The sequence below is a fragment of the Thrips palmi genome, unplaced genomic scaffold (genome assembly GCF_012932325.1).
Source record: "Thrips palmi isolate BJ-2018 unplaced genomic scaffold, TpBJ-2018v1 HiC_scaffold_3, whole genome shotgun sequence".
Taxonomy (NCBI): domain Eukaryota; kingdom Metazoa; phylum Arthropoda; class Insecta; order Thysanoptera; family Thripidae; genus Thrips; species Thrips palmi.
In genome coordinates, this window is record NW_023144630.1 from 3,609,449 (window position 1) to 3,627,809 (window position 18,361).

Here is an 18,361-nt window from a genome sequence, read left to right on the forward strand (position 1 = left end):
GCGGCTCGCTACTCACGCAGACCTTTTCCCGTGCCCCACTGCACCTGTTGCACTTTCTGCTGCACACGTGATTCTGAGGCAATTCCGATGCGGCCGCAAATTACCTCCACTAACAGCGCGCTGCTCAGGACAAACAGTTTCGTAAGTCTTTTCCTTTTTTTTTTCTAGACTTTTTTTTTTTGCCGTTGGCGGTGGCACTACCCGCGGAGTGAGAGTACTCGGCAGTGCGTACGTTGCATATCGTCCACCTCGGGGAACCGGGGGAACGAGAGCCAGTCGGATGTGAAGTTCTTGCGGCGCCACTGGCGGAGGCCCCCTTGGAGGCCTCGGTGGAGCCGCGAAGCCCCGCCCACGCCACGCCCTATCTCACTAAGTCATCTCTCCTCGCGAGACATACTCGCCATACCGGCACGGCACGCGAGGGACTCGGCGAAAACAGTCTACCGGTCGCTTTTAACCGAAACCAAACTGAACGCAGCCAAGCCATTTTGTTCAAGAAACCGCGAGGAGCAAGCATTGGCAGAAAAAATGGTCGCAAACTTCGTAGACAACAACCTTAATGAAGAAAAAGGCCCAAGTCATCCGTTTCCAGCGGCTACCAGTTCAGACAGTGTTTCAGTCGAATCAATGCGTGTCTCTGACAGTGCGAATAAAAGAAGGCAACAGAAAAGAGACAGTGCGGAGCTCTAGCTCCGTCGCGCGTTCAAGTCACCGACAGAAAGATCGTTTTCGCGATCGCACGGCTGTTTCTAGCTCTGTGTGTGTGTGTGTGTGTGTGTGTGTGCAAGTGCGAGAGAAATTTGCGTGCGTAATTGCCAAGGCACGCACTCGAATGAGACCGGATGGAGCGGCGAGCGCAATCGCTTCACTGACATCTCTTGCTCATCGTAAAAGTCGACGTGTGGCGTCCCGTGATCAAAAGCCATTTCCAATTATCATTTTTTCCCCCGGAGAACGAAACCGAAATTCGACTTAATTGGGCTGAGAGAAAGGGTGAAGTCACTGGGTAGCCAACAAAGGCTCGGGCCGACCCGTTTCATGTTTCATGGTGTTAGGTCCGGGACGCCTAGTCACCCAGGCCGTTGACCCCCGAGTCCCTCGGGGCGCTGGGCCTGGCCTGGCCCGGCCGGGCCGCCGCTAGATCATCACGGCTCCATAATCCGACCGGCCACACAAACGCTGCAGAGCCCCCAGGGCCCCAGACACGGGCCGCAGTCAACCTGTCTCGAATTCCGGCTCGGAAAGATTCCGTGCGATGTTTTGTTCCTCGCCAAATCGGCGCGCCAATTAAACCTATTGCTTAATTCTGCAAAACAAAAAGTGAAGAATCCCAGCGAGTGCACTGCAGTGTGGTGGCAAGCAAGATCCGCAGCCGCTGCGCATTCTGCGCCGAGCGGTGCCGGCGCCGGAATGCCGCAGAAGCATTATCAGCACAACAGAGTTGTTTGCTCACTCTTTTAAAATGTTAACTGTTGCTACAAATCAGCCAGCCCTGCCCCGGGCAAAGAGAAAACCCACACTACCAGACGAAAAGCAGAGACTACACAGAGATCTGCTTCCATTTTTTGTGGACGTTGCAAGCAGGGTCACCTTTCTACGGTGCACAAGCAAACCCAAGACAATCGCCCCGAAATCGAGGCACTGGACTGCAGAGTAAAGCCGAGACAAAACAGATTCAATGTCATCGCTGGATGGGAAACGGTTTCTCTTCCGCGGCATTGAAATCGATACTTTTCCGTTTCGAGCTTCGAGAGCTCGCCGAGGGGTCCGCCGATGGGTTCGACCGCCACACCTGTTATTATCATAAACGTTCGAAAGCGTGCCTTTGTCTCCGGCAATAGTGCTGCCAACGCTGCAAATAATCTGCACACCGATGAGCAGGCGTACCACGCCAGGGTCAGCCGAACACCCACTTTGGAGCGCGTAGGTCACGGAACGAACCGTCGGCCTGAAAGTGCTCCGTTCCTTTGCAGGTAGCGAAATGTTTTCGTCCGTGTTGTGGACGGAGAAAACAGGCTAGCGTGGTCTGAGCCGGGCTGGGCTGCCCGCAGTTCACTATCTCATATCGTCCCACCGACTGATACAGTTCCGTGGATGCACTTCCTGACGGATGAGTAATCCAGAAGACCCCAACGGAGTCGTCAAACTTGCACTGCCACACACTCAAGGACGCCGCAGTGGGCCGGAAGACCGGTGGAGGCGGCCAAAACTCTAGACGCGTTTTGAGCTCCAGAGTCGCTAAACAGGCTCGTACCTACCGTGTGACCCCACCAATGGATTCCTCGTTCGGAGAGCAGTCCATGGTGGGGTCACACGTTCGCTTCGAGCCCCATTTAACCGTAATCCAATAACACGACTCCACTCACCTCGCACTGTGGTAATCCCAGTCTGAGCACTGCCAAGCCACACACTGATAAAGTTCGCGTCGCGTCACACTGTCAAACGGGCCGCTGCTCGCGGTGTTCCTCCCTCCGTCACGTCTGCCGCTGCACTGGTCCCCGTGGGGGCTGGGGTACGCCGCCCGCCCCGTCCCCCGTCCCCGCCGGGCTGGGCCGGCTGGCTGGGCCGGCTGGCTGGCTGTGGCGGGCTCGAGGTGCCGGGGTGGGGGCCGAGGCGGCTGGTCCACACTCGCTTTCTTCGAGCTCTTGGAGCTCGTGGAGCTCGTGGAGCGCGGTACAGGTGCAGGGCCGGCCGCCGAGCCGCACCGCACCGCCATGGCACCGCCGCCCACGCCGGCCCACTCGCCTCACATGGCCATGGAGGTGACAACAAAGTCAGATCGCCATCACCCACTGTGTGTTTCTCCGAGGAAAGTGGTCTTGTTTACTAAATGAGGCAGCCCCCTGTCCGCCCCGGCAGCAGTAAAAGACTGAGGGAAAAAAATCGCCGCTTGGCCTTGGCGAGTCCACACTACCCTATCATGTGTTGAAGAAATCAATCAGTGCTGGTCTAAGATATCGGCGTAAGCTAGTTGGGGAAGTTGTTTTGAATCGGTGCCTGACGTGTCTTTCCCTTCCCTACAGGGATGTCGCGGTCCAAGCAGAGCTTGTTGCCCCACGGTTTAACTCCTGTCGCCGTCTACACGGCCTAGAGAGATTGATCTAGCTCCCTTCACCTTGGCGGGCACAATGTCTAATGAGAAAGGCAGTTTGCTCCAGGTAACCCGGGTGCCATTGCCGTTGGGGTCATTAGAACGCCTTTTTTCCACGAGGAGCAGCGACCGCGACGCATCGCGACACCTCGGATGGAGGGAACGTAAATTTCAAACTGCGATAGCGTCGGCTGGGACGGGCAGGTTCAAAGTGCCCCTCAAAGGACGACGCTTTCGCTGCAAAGGCGCCAAGACTCGAAACTTCGAACGGACCGAGCTCTTCTTTGGGCGCGTACAATAGGATATGCAGAACACTCTCCACACAATACACATTCCTCAGGAAGGAAGGAGAGGACAGCGAACCTGCGGTCCTGCGGTCTGCGGGGCAGCTACTGTTGGCGGCAGCGGGGCCTGGCGAAGCAGGCGAAGCTCTCTTCGACGCTTGACACGACCTGTGTCGCCGACTTTCTCACAGTTTTTGGAGTTTTCGAGTTGAAAAGCAAACAACCAGTGGCTTGTCTCCAGGCTGGAGCTGTGATGATCACCTGGCAGTCTGCCAGTGATTCCAAGTCAACAGTGCGAGCAAGGGGCGTCGCCTACATGATCATGAACCTAGTTTTAAATGTGCACCCTCAACTGAGAAATCAAATCCCTTGGTAAACTCTCAACTCCTAGGGCTGAAAAAAATGTGCTGAAGTTCGCCAAGTTATGCGGAGTCTTCCTCGTTACAGCCGACTGGTTCGAAGCACACCGCAAAATCCGTCAAAGTCTCTGGTCGTGACTGCGGCTTAACAATGACTAAATTATTGAACAGCGTTCGGCTTTCTCCGCCGAGGCGGCAGATTCTCCCCCAGCATTGTGAGGTCACTCTGCTGTCGACAACTGCTCCTCCGATCGTTCGATTATATTGTTTTTTATTTCTATCACAATGGCATGACTTTTTTGTCCTATTCCTTTTTACTCCTCTGTCGGTGATGCTTTGGCTAATAACTTCTCCCGGACGCGGTTAACAAGAGAGCAGGAAACGATCCCATTTGCCATTGCTTCCTCATCAAGTGCACCTCCAGGACACCGCCAGGGGGCAGCACCAGCCTCACGTTTAATAACGAATACGTCATGCCTTCCTGCTCTCAGTGCATGGCGCGAGTGTGGTAAATGTGTCGGCGGCCTACGTCGGTTTTTTTTTCTTAATTTCGTTTTTAAATTTTTATTGTGAGAGCTTTGATTTAAAAAATAACAGTTCAAGCTTTGATACGCTTGACCTAAAAATGTACAATTTTCTAGCAGAAAACGGACAAATTAAAATGGTTAAACAGGTGAATGGAGGGTTGCCTCTGACGCGGGCCGCTTCGCTCCACTCCCACACCGCCGAATCCACTCTCCAGCGGCGGCGGGGCCATGGCGGGGCCGAGCCGGCCGAGCCGAGGCGGGCCCAGGGCCCAGGCGTATCGGAGAAACAATATCTGGTTTGGGCGGTGGGCCGACCTCACCCAAACCGGACCGCTGTGACGTAAACCAAGTGCGCGCATTTCTCCGGCCGCATAGTGTCGAACGGGACGGCAAACGGTGCGCCGGAAGTGTTCGTCACGGACCCATTTGACTCGATCCAACCGTCTTTGCTTTTCAGTGGTATCCCTGCGGCAGTGGCAGTCGCGAATGCTAGACAAGACGATTCTGGGAGCGCTATCCTTAACGCAAGATTGACAAGAAAAACTTTTTCTTTTTTTTTGTTTTGGTTTTCTTTTTGTTTTGGGAAAGGACAGGGAAACACAATTGACTCAACAAGGAAAGTAATGCGTGCGCGGGGCGGCGTCCTCTCTTCATGAGTCTCACATAAGCAGTCTGACCGGCCGGCACACACACACTCACGAGGCGCGGCGAGGGAGTGGCTCCATTTCGTCACTCACCACGGCGATTGGATAATTTTCGTTCAAAAACTAGAGCCGTCCAGGAAATGCGACCAAACGACTCGGACGCGTTTCCCGCGCACCATTAAAGGACGGGAAACAACGCGGCGAAGAAGAAGAAGAAGATGAAGAAGAAGAAGAAGAAGAAGAAGAAGAAGAAGAAGAAGAAGAAGAAGAAGAAGAAGAAGAAGAAGAGAGGAGGAGGAGGAGGAGGAGAAGAAGAAGAAGCGCTAGAGCCGGCAGCCGACACCTTGCGCGCCGCACTTGTGAGGCGCAGAGATGCTGTTAGCTCCTGCCTGACGGGGTACACACCATTAAATCACCCGCGTCACGTCCAAGGACCAAGAAAGCTTTCTTCAAAACAATCACGCGGAGTCCTATACTTACTGGATCGGCTCGCTCGCCTTAACCTTCCTTGGTGTCCGGTCATTTTTATTTCTTCTTCTTCTTCTTCCCCGTGCCGCGCGTGCATTTCGCCCCCGGGGAGACTCGGAGTGATTGCAGATTATAAAATTAAAAATAAGATCACGCGCGCGATCGCCTGCGCTTCGCGAACACCGTTTGAATGGCGAGTGGCTTTTCAGTCCGCGGCACACCAACGTCCGTCACACGGACCATTTTCAATCACTTTTAATATTTTTAACTTTATTTTATTTTTTAACTTTTTTATTTTTATTTTTTTTTTTTACTTTTTTTTTACTTTTTTTACTTTTACTTTACTTTTTTACTTTTTTTACTTTTACTTTACTTTTTTACTTTTTTTACTTTTACTTTTTTTAAACTTTTAACTTTTTTGAACTTTATGGAAGGCCGCGTCGTCTCGTCGGAGGGTTTTGGGAAAGGCCCCGGTTTCCCACCGAACGCTCACACAAGCTCCGCTGCTTCAAAATGCATCGCAGCGCCAGCGCAGTATCTCTGTGCGGCGTGTTCGGACGAGTGTATGACTGCATGCGTGCTTTCCGTAATGTATATCTGTGCGTGTGTGTGTGTGTGTGTGTGCGTGTGTGTGTGTGCGTGCGTGTGTGTCCGCGCGCTGGGCCCCCACATGTCACCCAGGGCCCCACTACTACAAATATGCCGGCGGCGGGGCAGGCCGGGGCAGGCCGGGCGGGCAGGTGAGTCTGATGGCTGGGTGCGGCCCGGGGCTGCCCGGGGCCGCCTGGGGCCCAGCGGATGCCGTTTGGCGGCTCGAAAGTAAAAGTGGCCCGGGAATCCGGACCCCTCCCCCTCGCCCTGAGCCGCCCTAGAACCATACCGAATCTTTGGGGCGGTAAAACGAGAGGAACCAGAGTGACAACTGGACCTGCCCTCGACGTGGGGGCAGTGCGCCGCATCCAAGTGACGGGACGGCGTTTTGATTCGCCTGTCACAGACAGAGACAGGCACACGCTTCGATTCAATCAGCTGATAGACGCAGCGCGCCGAATAGGCCGGCCGTGTGTCTCTCTCGCGGTGGCCCCGCCCAGTGGGTGCGACAGAGACGGAGGCAGACACGCGTGTAAGCGCCGCCACAAACTCCCGTCGCTTTCTTCCTCCGTGGCCTTCACGGCCTTCAGGGCCTGGTGCAGCGCACGGTGGGCCGGAAGACCGGCGGAGGCGGACAAAACCCCGGACGCGTTTTGAGCTCCAGAGTCGCTAAACGGGGCTCGAACCGAACGTGTGACCCCACCAATGGATTGCTCTCCGAACGAGGAATCCATTGGTGGGGTCACACGTCCGGTTGGGAACAAGTGCACTCAGTTGACAGTGTACTCCCCACTCGACTCCCGGGCACCGCCAGGGCACCGCCACACTCGCTGGACCCGAGCCAATAGACCAAACGTCTTAATTTCTCCCGGCCGGCCGGCAGGCCGATGACGCGAGGGTTCGGCGGTTCGAGTCCCGCCGCCGGCAGAGTGGCCCTTTTTTCCGACCGTAACGCCGCGTAAGGGCTGCGTAATAGACTGCCGAAGCAGCCGCGGCAGCCAAGGGCCTGCGGAGAGAAAGTCATCTGGACTGCATGGCCGCCCTGGGCCATGGCCGCCATGGGCCGCCATGGGGGCAGGCGGGGCCCGCCAGGCCGGCCCGACCCGCCCGGCCCACCGCCCTGGACCAGGAATGCACCTGCAGCTCCATTCGGGAGTCCAGAGGGGGGGGGGGGGCATTGGCCAGGAGGGAGAGGGGTGCACCTGTGGAATTCCCACATCGTAACTAGGCCGTGCTCCCTCAAGTTTCATCCCTTTGCCTAAGGCGTCAGCAGCCTTGAATTTCTTTCACGGTGTGCTGACCGAGGCCGTCACTCTCTGATTGTAGTTGTTGTTGTATCCAGCGTGACATAAGGACGGAAGCTGGCACACTGTTGGGCGCTCTCTGGAGTGAGAGAGACGGGGCGATGAAAGCACTGTTCGGAATGGCCTGCTGCCACCCACGGCGCCAAAGTGCGTCCCCCCCCCCCCCTTTCCCCTCGCGGCCCCGCCCCTCGCGGCCCGCTGCCGGCCACTGTCGGGCCACAGTGGGCCGGAAGACCGGTGGAGGCGGCCAAAACTCTCGACGCGTTTTGAGCACCAGAGTCGCTAAGCAGGGCTCGAACCGAACGTGTGACCCCACCAATGGATTGCTCTCCGAACGTGGAATCCATAGGTGGGGTCACACGTCCGGTTCGAGTCCCATTTAGCGACTCTGGAGCTCAAAACGCGTCTGTAGTTTTGGCCGCCTCCACCGGTCTTCTGGCCCACTGTGCGAGCCGCAGGTCGGCCAGAGGCACCGCCGGCCCGGCTAACTAGGCGAAAGTCAATAAAGCACTCCGGCCGCTCACATTGTGTGAAGTCATCCCGACGCGAAATCAATGCGGCCATTTGGGCGCCTTTTTTAATTTGGAAACGGAGAACCGGAAAGAAGGGCGTGGCACCAAGCCGTGCAACGTCGGAAGCAGTTCCGGTATTGACGAGGCGTTGCACAACCTAGCCAGTCAGCCGCCGATTAAAACGCTAATTCGTTCAGAAAATCGTTCACAGACGCATTCATTCAAAAACGCCACCATTCATTCATTCATTCATTCATTCATTCATTCATTCATTCATTCATTCATTCATTCATTCATTCATTCAATCATTCATTCATTCATTCATTCATTCATTCATTCTCTATGCTCCGGCTTAGTTTTACCAGTGATTCATTCGTCGGTTCATTCATTTGTTAAATGTTGCATTGGTGCATCCATTTGCCGTCCCGTGCCTGACGTAAGTACAGCACCCACTTAATGAATTACCCCGCGGAGGAGGAAACTGACCTCGGGCGACGCTACCCCGCGCACGAGTGACTTTTAATGCCCATCCTTTATGAGGCGCCCCGACGCGTGGGGTACCGACGGCACCGACGGGGTCATTTCTTCTCCCACTGATGGCGCCTCGTAAAACTGAGACATGCATGCTCGGGGGGAAAAATGCTAAACGTGCTTGTAATGTGGAGTGCACGAAGGGAAGCTAGAGTCAGTGGAGAGGGGGAGACGGGGAGAGAGACGGGAATAGAGAGGGGGGGGGGGGGAATTCGGAGAGCTCGGAGAGTTAAAGGGAAAAGGAAGGAAATCGCAAAGAAGTCTACTTTAACGGGTATTTAAAGCGTGCGAGGCTCATGACGAGCACACTGGAAATAGTTTCATGAATCCCTCTTAAGGACTCCTCCTCTCCTTCCGGCCGCTAATAGTGCATTGCCCTGTTGAGTCACCCCATTCATTGTGAGGTGGGAGAGAGGTGACGCACTCGCCGCACCGCAGCTGCATAGCGGTGTGTCTCCCTCGCACTCACGGGGCGCCCCGTACAGGTGCGAGAGAGACGGAGCGACGACTCTCGGAATCGGTCCACTGCTGGTCCACTGCATCCGGGACGGGTCTGCGCGCCAATACGTCGCGGGGACTTGGACGCACGGAAGCGCGACTGAGGCGACGGCGGACGGACGGACAGACATTTTTGCGCACCATTTGTGACCTTTTTTTGTACCTCGAATGATTTTACACGCGACGGTGACATGCACTTAGTATTAAAATTCTCAAACAAAAATTTTATTTGTTTTGGGCGGCAGGGATTGGAAAAATCGTGGACAGGCAGATCACTTTACGAAACGCCATAAACAGAGGTATTTAAATCTGTTCCCGCCGCGCCTCAATATTTTCAGTTCGACACTTACGGTGGCGCGGACTCGTACACTCGTAGCGCCTGGCGCCCTGCCACCGCCGCACGCCGCGCCACGCAGGCATGTTGTCATCCAGAGACAAATATGCTATATTCATTTGCTGTCGCGTGCCACCACGGTGCCACCGCGGGCAAATATGCGTGCGTGCGCGAGTGTGTGTGTGTGTGTGCGTGTGTGTGTGTGTGAGCGCGCCGGAAGCGTGGCAGTGTGGCAGCTACGCAGCTGACTTGGGTCCAGCAGGAGACGAGAGTGAAAGTGAATGCCAATGTAAACACATCTCTCTCTGTCTCCCTGCGCGGCCTATGCACTGTCTCTTTCGCACAGCGTCGCGGGGAAAGACCCCCCACCCCAAAGCCCCCCCTGCCCTCCCCAGGACACACACACACACGGACACATACGCACACACCTTTAGTAATCTGCTCCAATTCGGTCCACATCCTCTTGGCCTTGCGTCCCGTTGCGTCGCGACGCCCCGCCGACAGGTTCACCGGGCAGCAGGTGTTCTCCGGTCCAAAAAAAACTTTAAATAATTTGCAAAAAGGCCCACACTGTTCGCGTGTGCTTGAGTCACAGCGGCAGAGTGGTTTCCGCCTCCGCGTTTGAACAGCGCCTCCAATCAATTTCGGTCAGGCAACGAGGAATCCATTGGCGGGGTCACACGTTCGGTTCGAGTGCCATTCAGCGACTCTGGATCTCGAAACGCGTCTAGAGTTTCGGCCGCCTCCACCGGTCTTCTGGCAAATCCGCTGTGCCATTGCCGGTCCGTGTTGTCACCTCTGCGAGTGTGCGACGCGTCGCGCCATGACACTTTCCAATGCAATCCGACACTCTCGCTGATGGCGGGAGTCGAACCGAGGCGAACGAGGGGAAGGTGCCAGAGGTGCGCGCCCGGCGCGGTACCGCACTGCTCGCCTGGACCGGCAGGCAGGCAGGCAGGCAGGCAGGCAGGCAGGCAGACAGGCACCCAAACCCAGGGGCGGACGGACAGACAGACACCACACTAGCACCTGGCGCGCTGCTAGTCTCTGGGCTGCATCGCTAAAATCGAATCGAATCCTCGACGCGGCGTTCGCCACGGGTGAGACAGAGACAGCCAGTCCACGCGATCTGATCATTTCATTTTCTCTTTCCGGCGACGGAAGCGACCCCCCCCCCTCTTCCCCCTCGGGCTCCGGGAATGCGCCAACCACGCCACCGACGGGCACACCTCGCTTCCACACGTCACAGCGCGCCAGGGCTGCCACACTAATTTCGAGACTTAAGGTTGGCAGCCCTGAGTGTGCGATTCGCTAATTGGGCGAAGTAAGGCTAGCAGGCACACATGCCCGGGTTCAATCACCGGCAGCAGTCGGTTTTGAAGGTTTTTCGTTGTTGTTTTTTCGTGTTCTTGCTCCCGTTCTGACCTTTGCACTTGGCAGCATGCACAGCCCGCGGCCTGACCCTCGCAGCAAGCTAATGACTAGAAACTCTTGTCTTTGTTTTTCTCTTCTTCTTTTTTTCTTCGGGCCCTATAGACAGCCGGCCCGGTCCCACGGCTGTTTAACGCCCCATCAATCATGAGTATTCGACACGTCGTCACGAGTTGTCCGGGGTTCAAACACTACCACTTCTTATTTTTGTTGCTTTCACTGCCGATGCACTTGGATTTCCCGAACCCAGCGTGCTGCTGCAGCAACGCGCTATTTTTTCATGGACTCCTCGTTCGGAGAGCAATCCATTGGTGGGGTCACACGCTCGGTTCGACTCAGCTCAAAACGCGTCTAGAGTTTTGTCCGCCTGCGCCGGTCTTCTGGCCCACTGTGCGACGCGCCCAGTGATTCCAACTTCCCGCGCCGACGCCAATTACATTGGCGGCCCGTTCGTCGACTTCGTCGTGTGCGTCCGGACCGGTATAATACGGGTGAAAACAACACCAAGTGACGCAACCCGTCGCGCGGCCGGCAGGCCATTGTGGGGAGAGTGTGGAGCACGAACGCACCCGCCCCAATAAAGCGACCCAAAATGACCGGGCGAACGAGCGTGTCCCGCGCGTCCCGCCGAGCGGTTCCGGAGAGTCGTGTCGTCGCTCTTCCGTCTGAGGGCGCGAGAGAGACGGAAACAGAAGTCAGTGCTGGCGATACACTTTTAGGGGAGTTCCTCCAAAGGACTCGAGGAGTGCCGAAGGTGGATTCCTCGTTCGAATGACGACTCGTTGATACCGTCGTCTGAGGCCGTGGCTTAGCGTTAAACGAGCCCTCCGCCTCGCTGGGATGAGGGAAGGGGTCACTGACCGCAAATAATGCACCTGTCCGGCCCCCTTGTAAGGTATGCCCCACCCAGCACCGCCCAGCACAGTCAGGGCTGCCGACGGTTCGATCAGAAGCCGCTATCGTGGGAGAAGACTGCCGCAACAGCCGCCCCGCCCCGCCCCGCCCCGACCCGTACGTGGCTTTGGCTCCCAGTCTCCGGATCCACGCCGCCGCGCCCCGCCCCGCCCCGCCCCGCGCGGAGAAAGTTACCGAATACCTCAATCCCGCACCTCGCTTGATATTCCCTCTCATTACTCCACGATGCGCAAGTCGAGGTGTTTAGGCTCGTTGAGGACAACAGTGCAGGCGGCGGGCCTCAGCCTCAACGGCCGGCCGAGGCGAGCCAAGGCTGTTTGCCGAGGTTTGACTTTGACGACTTCTGGGTGCGAGAAAGCGATCCTTTGGAATCCTTAGGAATCCTTTTGGAGTCAGGCTGACTTGTTTCCCATTGCACGTGGAACTGACAAGGGAAGTCCCGTGTTGCCAACCAGGCAGCTACAATTCTTGCTCGCGATGCAGAGTCTAGGTAGTCTGCAGTCTGCATTCGAATCGGCTGGCTCTGCAACAGAGACAGAGCGACGAAACCTCTCGCCGGAATCAGTCCGCTGCCGCTGACTCTGAAGAACGACGGCGCCGGCAGGTAGGCAACCCATTGGGCACCCCTCGCCCTCCCCACTGCGTATAACTGTACAGCGACTGCACGCACCATGACTCCTCCTGCGAATAGGATGAAAAACATGTTGTTTGGAGTTTGAGGTTGTGTCTTCTGCTGCAGGCAGATTTTCTGCCTGTGTGATTTTGCTTGAAGATGGCATTGATCGCCGTTGAAGGCCTGCGCGTTGTTGTCAATTGTTCAAGACGGTTTTCCATTTCGAGCGTTCAGAGAGACTTGGATACACAAGGGAGGTTTTTGAAGAGATTGTTGTCTGAGAAGTTGGAGAGGTTAGTTAGTTTATTTCCCCTTTTCAACATTAGCCGCCACTATTTTATGTTTGTTTATTGAATCCATTTATATTGCAGCAATGTGTAGCTCTTAAAATATAGCAAGGCACTTCTGTTTGATTCATTTCTAACATTCATGTCTGCCTTGCTGTTTACAGAAAAATTCAAGATGCTCCTCAAGCAAAAAGCACTTTCAAACTGTTGGATAAGAAAAGATCAGCTGTCCTCAGTAATTTGTACATGCAAAATGTGTCACAGATTTTGGCCTTTGGAGGCTTTAGAGAACTAGAGGGCAAAGGAATTCAACTGACTCACGTATGATTTTTTAGTTTGTTTTCATGGGCTTGCGCCCTTGCCCCTTTATGACTTTCTTTATCTCTTTCATATAACAGGTAGCAGTGAAGAATACTGGATTCGTTGAGGTATTTTGGACTGCTAGTGAAAATGAAGACCCCCTGCAGATCGAAGACATTCTTTCTAGCATTTCTAGTAAAGTTCGGAATCAGCTCATGTATGGGTCCATGCTGGGTAACGTGCCACATATAATTTTCAAAAGAGGTATAGTTCTTCATTCCTGTGTAATTTTCCTTCATTTATTGTTTTGATAGGTATTTTAATGTATTCACACTTTTCTGAATTTTAAGATTTATCAGCTGTAAATATGAATGACACAATGCAAGTATTGCATAAAATTTCCTTGGAGATGGAAGCAATGAAAAAGAATGCCAAGAGTGCCAATCTTTCATTAGAATCTACAGATGCAGAAATTGTAAGTGAAGATAAAGTGTTGAATGTCACTTTGTTCACCCATGAAATTCTGATGTGCGTTAAAAATAACTAATTGGACTAAAACAAATTCACAGGAACCAGTAGCTCCCTTAATGCGCATGGATGCTTTGGGCTTGCCACATGATAAAATTTACAGGAGAGTAAGTTAATTAATTTGGGAATTTTGTGTTGTTAACAAAATTTTGAAGTTAACTGCTGAAGTCTTGACATGGATTATGGCGCTTTTATTTCAGATAAAGGAAGCTAAAAAGCACTCATATCCACTACAAGTACCAGAACCACCTACACCTGAAGAGTTCAACAACCTCGTTCAACCTGACATGGGATCCAAAGCTCTGTCACCTGATGATCAAATCCGTAAAAGGAAAGAGCTGCGAAAGTTTATTACACTGTATCAAAAGTCAACCCTAAACAGTAGTACTCGTAAAAAGAACTTACAAGATCGGAGTAATAACATTTTCTACTACGAAGATACTGAAAATGATGAAAGTGAAGAATATGTCAGATAAAACAATGCTTTGTTGTACGTATTATGTAATTAAGTTATTTTATTGACTGTTATGACTAATTGATCATTTTGATGAGGGACAAATAATTTGAACTCTACAATTTTAACAATGAGTGGTCTCAATATATGTATTTGTTCATTCACAAGAATATGTTAAATATATATACTATATATATACAGCCAATACACAACTTTTGATTTTTTTTTAAATGCATGGGAGTAACAGATTACAATAATAGTGAATGTTTTGAAGTTAAACAAAGCTATAAAATCTGAACACTTAAATAAAGTTCAGCCCACCCTTCACCAATATCTATCTTTGAATGGATTGCACTCCAGTAGCAATAAATTTACATTAAAGAACATCTTGATCCGCCTGAAGTGGTCTCCTCTGTCTCTTCACCATCATCTTCAGAACTATCCTACATGAAAAAATAAAATCAGCGTAAAATTTGGAGCAGTATAAGCACACACCCCACCACATGAACATGAAGAGAGAAAGGTGAACCATCAAAAGTTTATCAGGACTTCATGCAAATGATGCAATCATTCTTAAAAGGAAAGTTTACCCAGTAAACTATACTTTGGACACCTGAATATTTGGAATAGATGAGCTTCAAATGAGAAGATAACATAAATTACTAAAGGCACATCTCTTAGACTAAGGTTTTAAAATACAATTTCATAAATGTACAGCTAAAATTATTCAAAAAGTTCAGCAATATTTAAAGAAAGCTTCAACAAACAATGAAAAATGAGTGTTGCTATAAACTGATTATTTTGATGCAAGTGGTATGGCTGATTCATGTGCAAAAGCTTTAGTAATCTAACAACAAAAGGTAAGAAAAACTCCACTCATAAAACAATTTGATATGGTACAGAAAGAAGAACATTTGACTTCAGGCATAAAAAGATTAAACTTTGGCAGGATTACTGTATTAATGTGAAGTGTAGATTGACCTTGAAAAAAGGAATGTTAACACTATCAGTCATATGATTGAGGTAAAAATAAATAGTATTTACAAAAAAAAATAAGGTAAAACCTGAGAAAATTTGCATCTGAAAATGGCATATAGTAAAATTGACTGACAAATCACTGCAATTCAACAGAAATGTAGGTCAAAGAGTCTATCACATGAGCCATCAGTAAATGAAACATTAAATTTGGTACTGCTACAATACTGTAAGAGAGCAAAAGCCCCCTGAACCAGTAGAAAATTTCAGGAAACTTATCAAAACATGTGTATAAATAACTAACAATGATTTGCTAGAAAGTGAGATGATGAGACCATTCTTCAAAATGGCAAGCTTCCAATATCACAAGTAACCTCATATGAACTTGAGGCGGTAAGCGACCATTCCTGCAACCACAGCAGCCATGCTCCCTGCCACCACACCCCATGGAAGCTGGAAACCAGTCAGCGAAGAAAACCAATTAAAAGCACAGAAGAAACTGAACTTCTTTAACACATAAAGAAAAAATGGAAGCATGATATTATAGGAGAAGCCTTACCTTTGAGCGGGAACCACGGTCTACTTTCTTCTGTTTGGAAGGTGACTGAGATGATTTGGTTCCCATCATTTTTTGGTACAAATTCTTCTCCCCCTGTGTGCGTTCTTTGGCCCTCATCCGTTCTTTCTTTAGCTCTACAAAAACAGTCTTATTTTCAGGATCTAAAATAGTAATCCTTTCAAGAACTTCAGATGCAGCTTGGTTTTCTCCTTTCTCTGAGAGAACCTGGAAATACACAAATAAAACAAAATTGAGAAACCTGAGTGAACAGATACTCTAGTCACATGCAACTTTTCGTATACAAACCTTTGCTTTCCTAAATAGAGCCTTAACATTGTTCGGCTGGCAGCGCAAGACATTTTCCACTGACATGAGAGCAGCATCAAAAGAACCAATTTTCAGCTGTGCTGCTGCTAGATTGTTGTAAACTTTGAGGCGATCCTCCAAGATATGAAGTAGCAAATTATCTTTCTCTTCTTTATCCTGGGAAAAAAAAATAATTGTGTTAGTGCAAATTTCTTCATCCCCCGTAGCTTAGGGCTTTTGCTGAACGATTTGTTTGTTCTTGTCACTAGTGTAGACTGATTAAGGAATCTGATACTTAGTCAGCAGAAGAACAAGATTTTATTTAGGGTGTGGCTTAAACCTTATTGTCATACTTGGACAAACAGGATCTGAACACACCCCTACATGGTTGCAATTTTAATCTTACTTACAGGATCATCAACAGCATTGTCTGGCTCTACTTGGATCCCACCAACAGCTTCATCCAGGTAGTCCAGCGCACGCCGGTAACATTGAATGGCAAGGGTATTTTCTCCTCTCCCATACCACCAATTCCCCCTTTCTCTTTTTCGGTTTCTGGAGAGAAAAATGATCATCATAGCAAAATGACAATTTTAACTAGCAACTCTGAAAAAAAAATTTCACTTGCCCAATTTTTCTTCTTTCTGTCAGAGGAAGTGATTCAAGCTCATCTTCTGGCCGTGAACTAAGAAGTTCCAAAGTATAAAACACAGTTGCATCGCCTGGGACCGCTGGAACTGAAAGAGCACAACAAGCCATGATTTCACTTCTGGCACAGCAGAACATCTAATTCATCGGTACAAATAACAAGTACCCATCACCAACTTACAAGAGTTTTCTGCTGCCCTTCCAATTGATCCAAATGCAAACCTTGGGCCAATTTCAAGAAGACAGCGCTCTCCTAGGTCCATCAAAGTAAGAACAATGTCGACACCTTGGATGGCCTGCAAACATTACAACAATGAGTGTGCAGAACAGAGAGGATGAACAGAATTTTCTGAAGACAGCTCCTCACCTCCCCTTCCATTGCAGAAAGGACTAAATTGTCACATTTTTCTATCACAGTCCCATCTTGTAACCGTCCTTCAATTTTGACTTCACAAACATCTGAGCGCTGTGGCCTTGTATCCTTTTCTCCTTCAACTAGAACCTGCAAATGTGAGAGGACAGGGTTAGAGCTCAATTCCGGATCGCCATTCCAGTTCGCACAGCAAATCGACGAGCCGAACTTTAATTGATGGTACCTTTTTCTTAATCTGGCCGCTGCCCAGAACGTCCAGCCACTCCTCTTTGCCATCTTCTTGGGGTTCAGACTCATTGATCCTTTCAGCTGTTCCATTTTCCAGGGGCTTTGAATTTTCTGCCTCCATGTTTTTAGTACCTGTAAAACAAAATTCACAAAATTTCCATATGACCTTACAAGATTTATCAGCCAAAAAGTCAACAGCCCCATGTTGAGAAGAAAAGTTTGACAGCATAACATAGAAAAAAAATCATAACCAGGGGCTAGGACTAGGTAGGACACGAAAATAAAACCATATCAACGAAATATTTATCCTCATTGTAATAAATTACATAACCTCTGCACATGTCTAGGATCAGGAAGCCGGCGAGGCGAGCTATTTACGTTCTCCAACAATTGGAGACAAATTCAGTGACCTCACCTTCTTCCTTGCTGCACAGTCTAGAGATGAGCAGTGGTCACCACAGCACGAGTACTTGAAACTGCAATCAAGAGTTCATGGTTCACAAGGCGACAGACCCAACGACCCAACAGTTGTAACCTGTCAGCGGCCACTTCTGCTCCGGCCACTACGACCACTGCAACAGTGGCGGAGCGCGGCTGGCATATTGGTATTGCAGTTCGGATGGTGTGCCACGTAGAAGGCTAGCTTTGGTTTGAGATTACCGAGTATGGAAAACACTAAGACAAAAACACCGACCAGTTCAGCGGCCAAAGCAGAAGCAGAGCAGAATTCGTAAGTCAAGAGTCGAAAGAAAGATCTTTTTGTCTGTCACTAGTGATATTTCGAAAACCTACCGGTGGCGACTTGCGTCGTTTTGAAAGCAAGGTAATGAAAAATGATTCTTTCAACCAATATTTATAGTAGCACCTTTAATATCGTAATCTAGGCCACTTTATGTAAGTTATGTTTATTGTACAGGCAAAGTAGGTTATGTCCAATGTGAACTAGTAACATAAGAAAATGATCAAATCTGTTTTCCATTTCATGTTCACCATTGCGTTTCATAATTGCATTTTGCTCCTTTGTTGCAGTCTTTGGTTTCATTTGGCCATGCATCTAAAATAAATTGGTATGGAGGGAGTTGCATTTTTCACCCAAGGTGGAGCATTTACCCGACTTTGACAATTATCACTTCATGCATCTAATGTCAATGCAAACCAATGAAGCAAGGAAATGGTTATTCTCTCTTACGTTACTCATGAGCTTCATAACTTTCTTGGTAAGTTCAAAATGTATTTGATATGTGAAAGGAAGTTAGATCTTATTTGGTCCACAGTTTTTGTTTTCCCAGCGAAGGAAATCAATCCGATCTTTGAACAATGTACTTAAATTCATTGGACATCAGTTTTGAAGGGCTTGTGAATAAGAAAATAAAAGTGTATCACAGTTAAAACTTTATTTTGATATAATATGTACTGCTGCAAGATCAAGTTATCATTAGTATCACAGACAAAACTGTAATTAATATACATGTCCTTTGGGTTATTATTCCTAATAATACATAAAATACTCTGATATTAAACAAGAGTTTTGAAAAGAAACCTAAGATACATATTCAATGTGTTTCACTACTTTTGGTCTAAGATATAAAATATAAGGGGTA

General features: G+C 50.0%; 2 protein-coding genes and 1 long non-coding RNA gene across 6 annotated transcripts; 2 read left to right on the forward strand and 1 right to left on the reverse strand.

Moving 5' to 3' along the window:
• The first annotated feature begins 12,171 nt into the window (after nucleotides 1-12,171).
• LOC117648218 lies at nucleotides 12,172-13,876 on the forward strand. The gene is made up of 6 exons (XM_034390600.1): nucleotides 12,172-12,395; nucleotides 12,554-12,710; nucleotides 12,788-12,953; nucleotides 13,040-13,164; nucleotides 13,259-13,324; nucleotides 13,418-13,876. Exons 1-6 carry the CDS (start codon nucleotides 12,262-12,264, stop codon nucleotides 13,691-13,693), a joined length of 924 nt encoding a protein of 307 aa, XP_034246491.1. The 5' UTR covers nucleotides 12,172-12,261; the 3' UTR covers nucleotides 13,694-13,876.
• On the reverse strand, nucleotides 13,794-17,330 carry LOC117648217 (peptidyl-prolyl cis-trans isomerase FKBP8). Of its 2 annotated transcripts, none has more exons than XM_034390599.1 (9): nucleotides 17,176-17,330; nucleotides 16,756-16,892; nucleotides 16,527-16,661; nucleotides 16,341-16,455; nucleotides 16,140-16,248; nucleotides 15,922-16,066; nucleotides 15,512-15,688; nucleotides 15,206-15,430; nucleotides 13,794-14,114 (listed from the first exon to the last, which is right to left on the reverse strand). In XM_034390599.1, exons 2-9 carry the CDS (start codon nucleotides 16,879-16,881, stop codon nucleotides 14,043-14,045), a joined length of 1,104 nt encoding a protein of 367 aa, XP_034246490.1. In that variant the 5' UTR covers nucleotides 16,882-16,892; nucleotides 17,176-17,330; the 3' UTR covers nucleotides 13,794-14,042. The 2 variants fall into 2 exon arrangements, with proteins under 2 accessions (XP_034246490.1, XP_034246489.1); XM_034390598.1 differs by having other exon boundaries at nucleotides 13,824-15,099.
• Nucleotides 17,331-17,425: 95 nt separating this feature from the next.
• LOC117648219 lies at nucleotides 17,426-18,302 on the forward strand. Of its 3 annotated transcripts, none has more exons than XR_004587877.1 (3): nucleotides 17,426-17,583; nucleotides 17,790-17,977; nucleotides 18,285-18,302. It is a non-coding gene; the product is annotated as an uncharacterized LOC117648219 (long non-coding RNA). The 3 variants fall into 3 exon arrangements; XR_004587876.1 differs by lacking the exon at nucleotides 18,285-18,302 and adding an exon at nucleotides 18,050-18,068; XR_004587875.1 differs by lacking the exon at nucleotides 18,285-18,302 and adding an exon at nucleotides 18,035-18,052.
• Nucleotides 18,303-18,361: the final 59 nt, after the last annotated feature.

Coding starts and splice junctions, on each gene's coding strand:
- LOC117648218 (XM_034390600.1), top strand. CDS start 12,262: ATGGCATTGATCGCCGTTGAAGGCCTGCGCGTTGTTGTCAATTGTTCA. Junction 12,711..12,787: donor AAGGAATTCAACTGACTCAC/GTATGATTTTTT, acceptor TTCATATAACAG/GTAGCAGTGAAGAATACTGG. Junction 13,325..13,417: donor ATGATAAAATTTACAGGAGA/GTAAGTTAATTA, acceptor CTTTTATTTCAG/ATAAAGGAAGCTAAAAAGCA.
- LOC117648217 (XM_034390598.1), bottom strand. CDS start 16,881: ATGGAGGCAGAAAATTCAAAGCCCCTGGAAAATGGAACAGCTGAAAGG. Junction 15,689..15,921: donor ACAATGCTGTTGATGATCCT/GTAAGTAAGATT, acceptor TTTTTTTCCCAG/GATAAAGAAGAGAAAGATAA. Junction 15,431..15,511: donor CTCTATTTAGGAAAGCAAAG/GTTTGTATACGA, acceptor GTGTATTTCCAG/GTTCTCTCAGAGAAAGGAGA.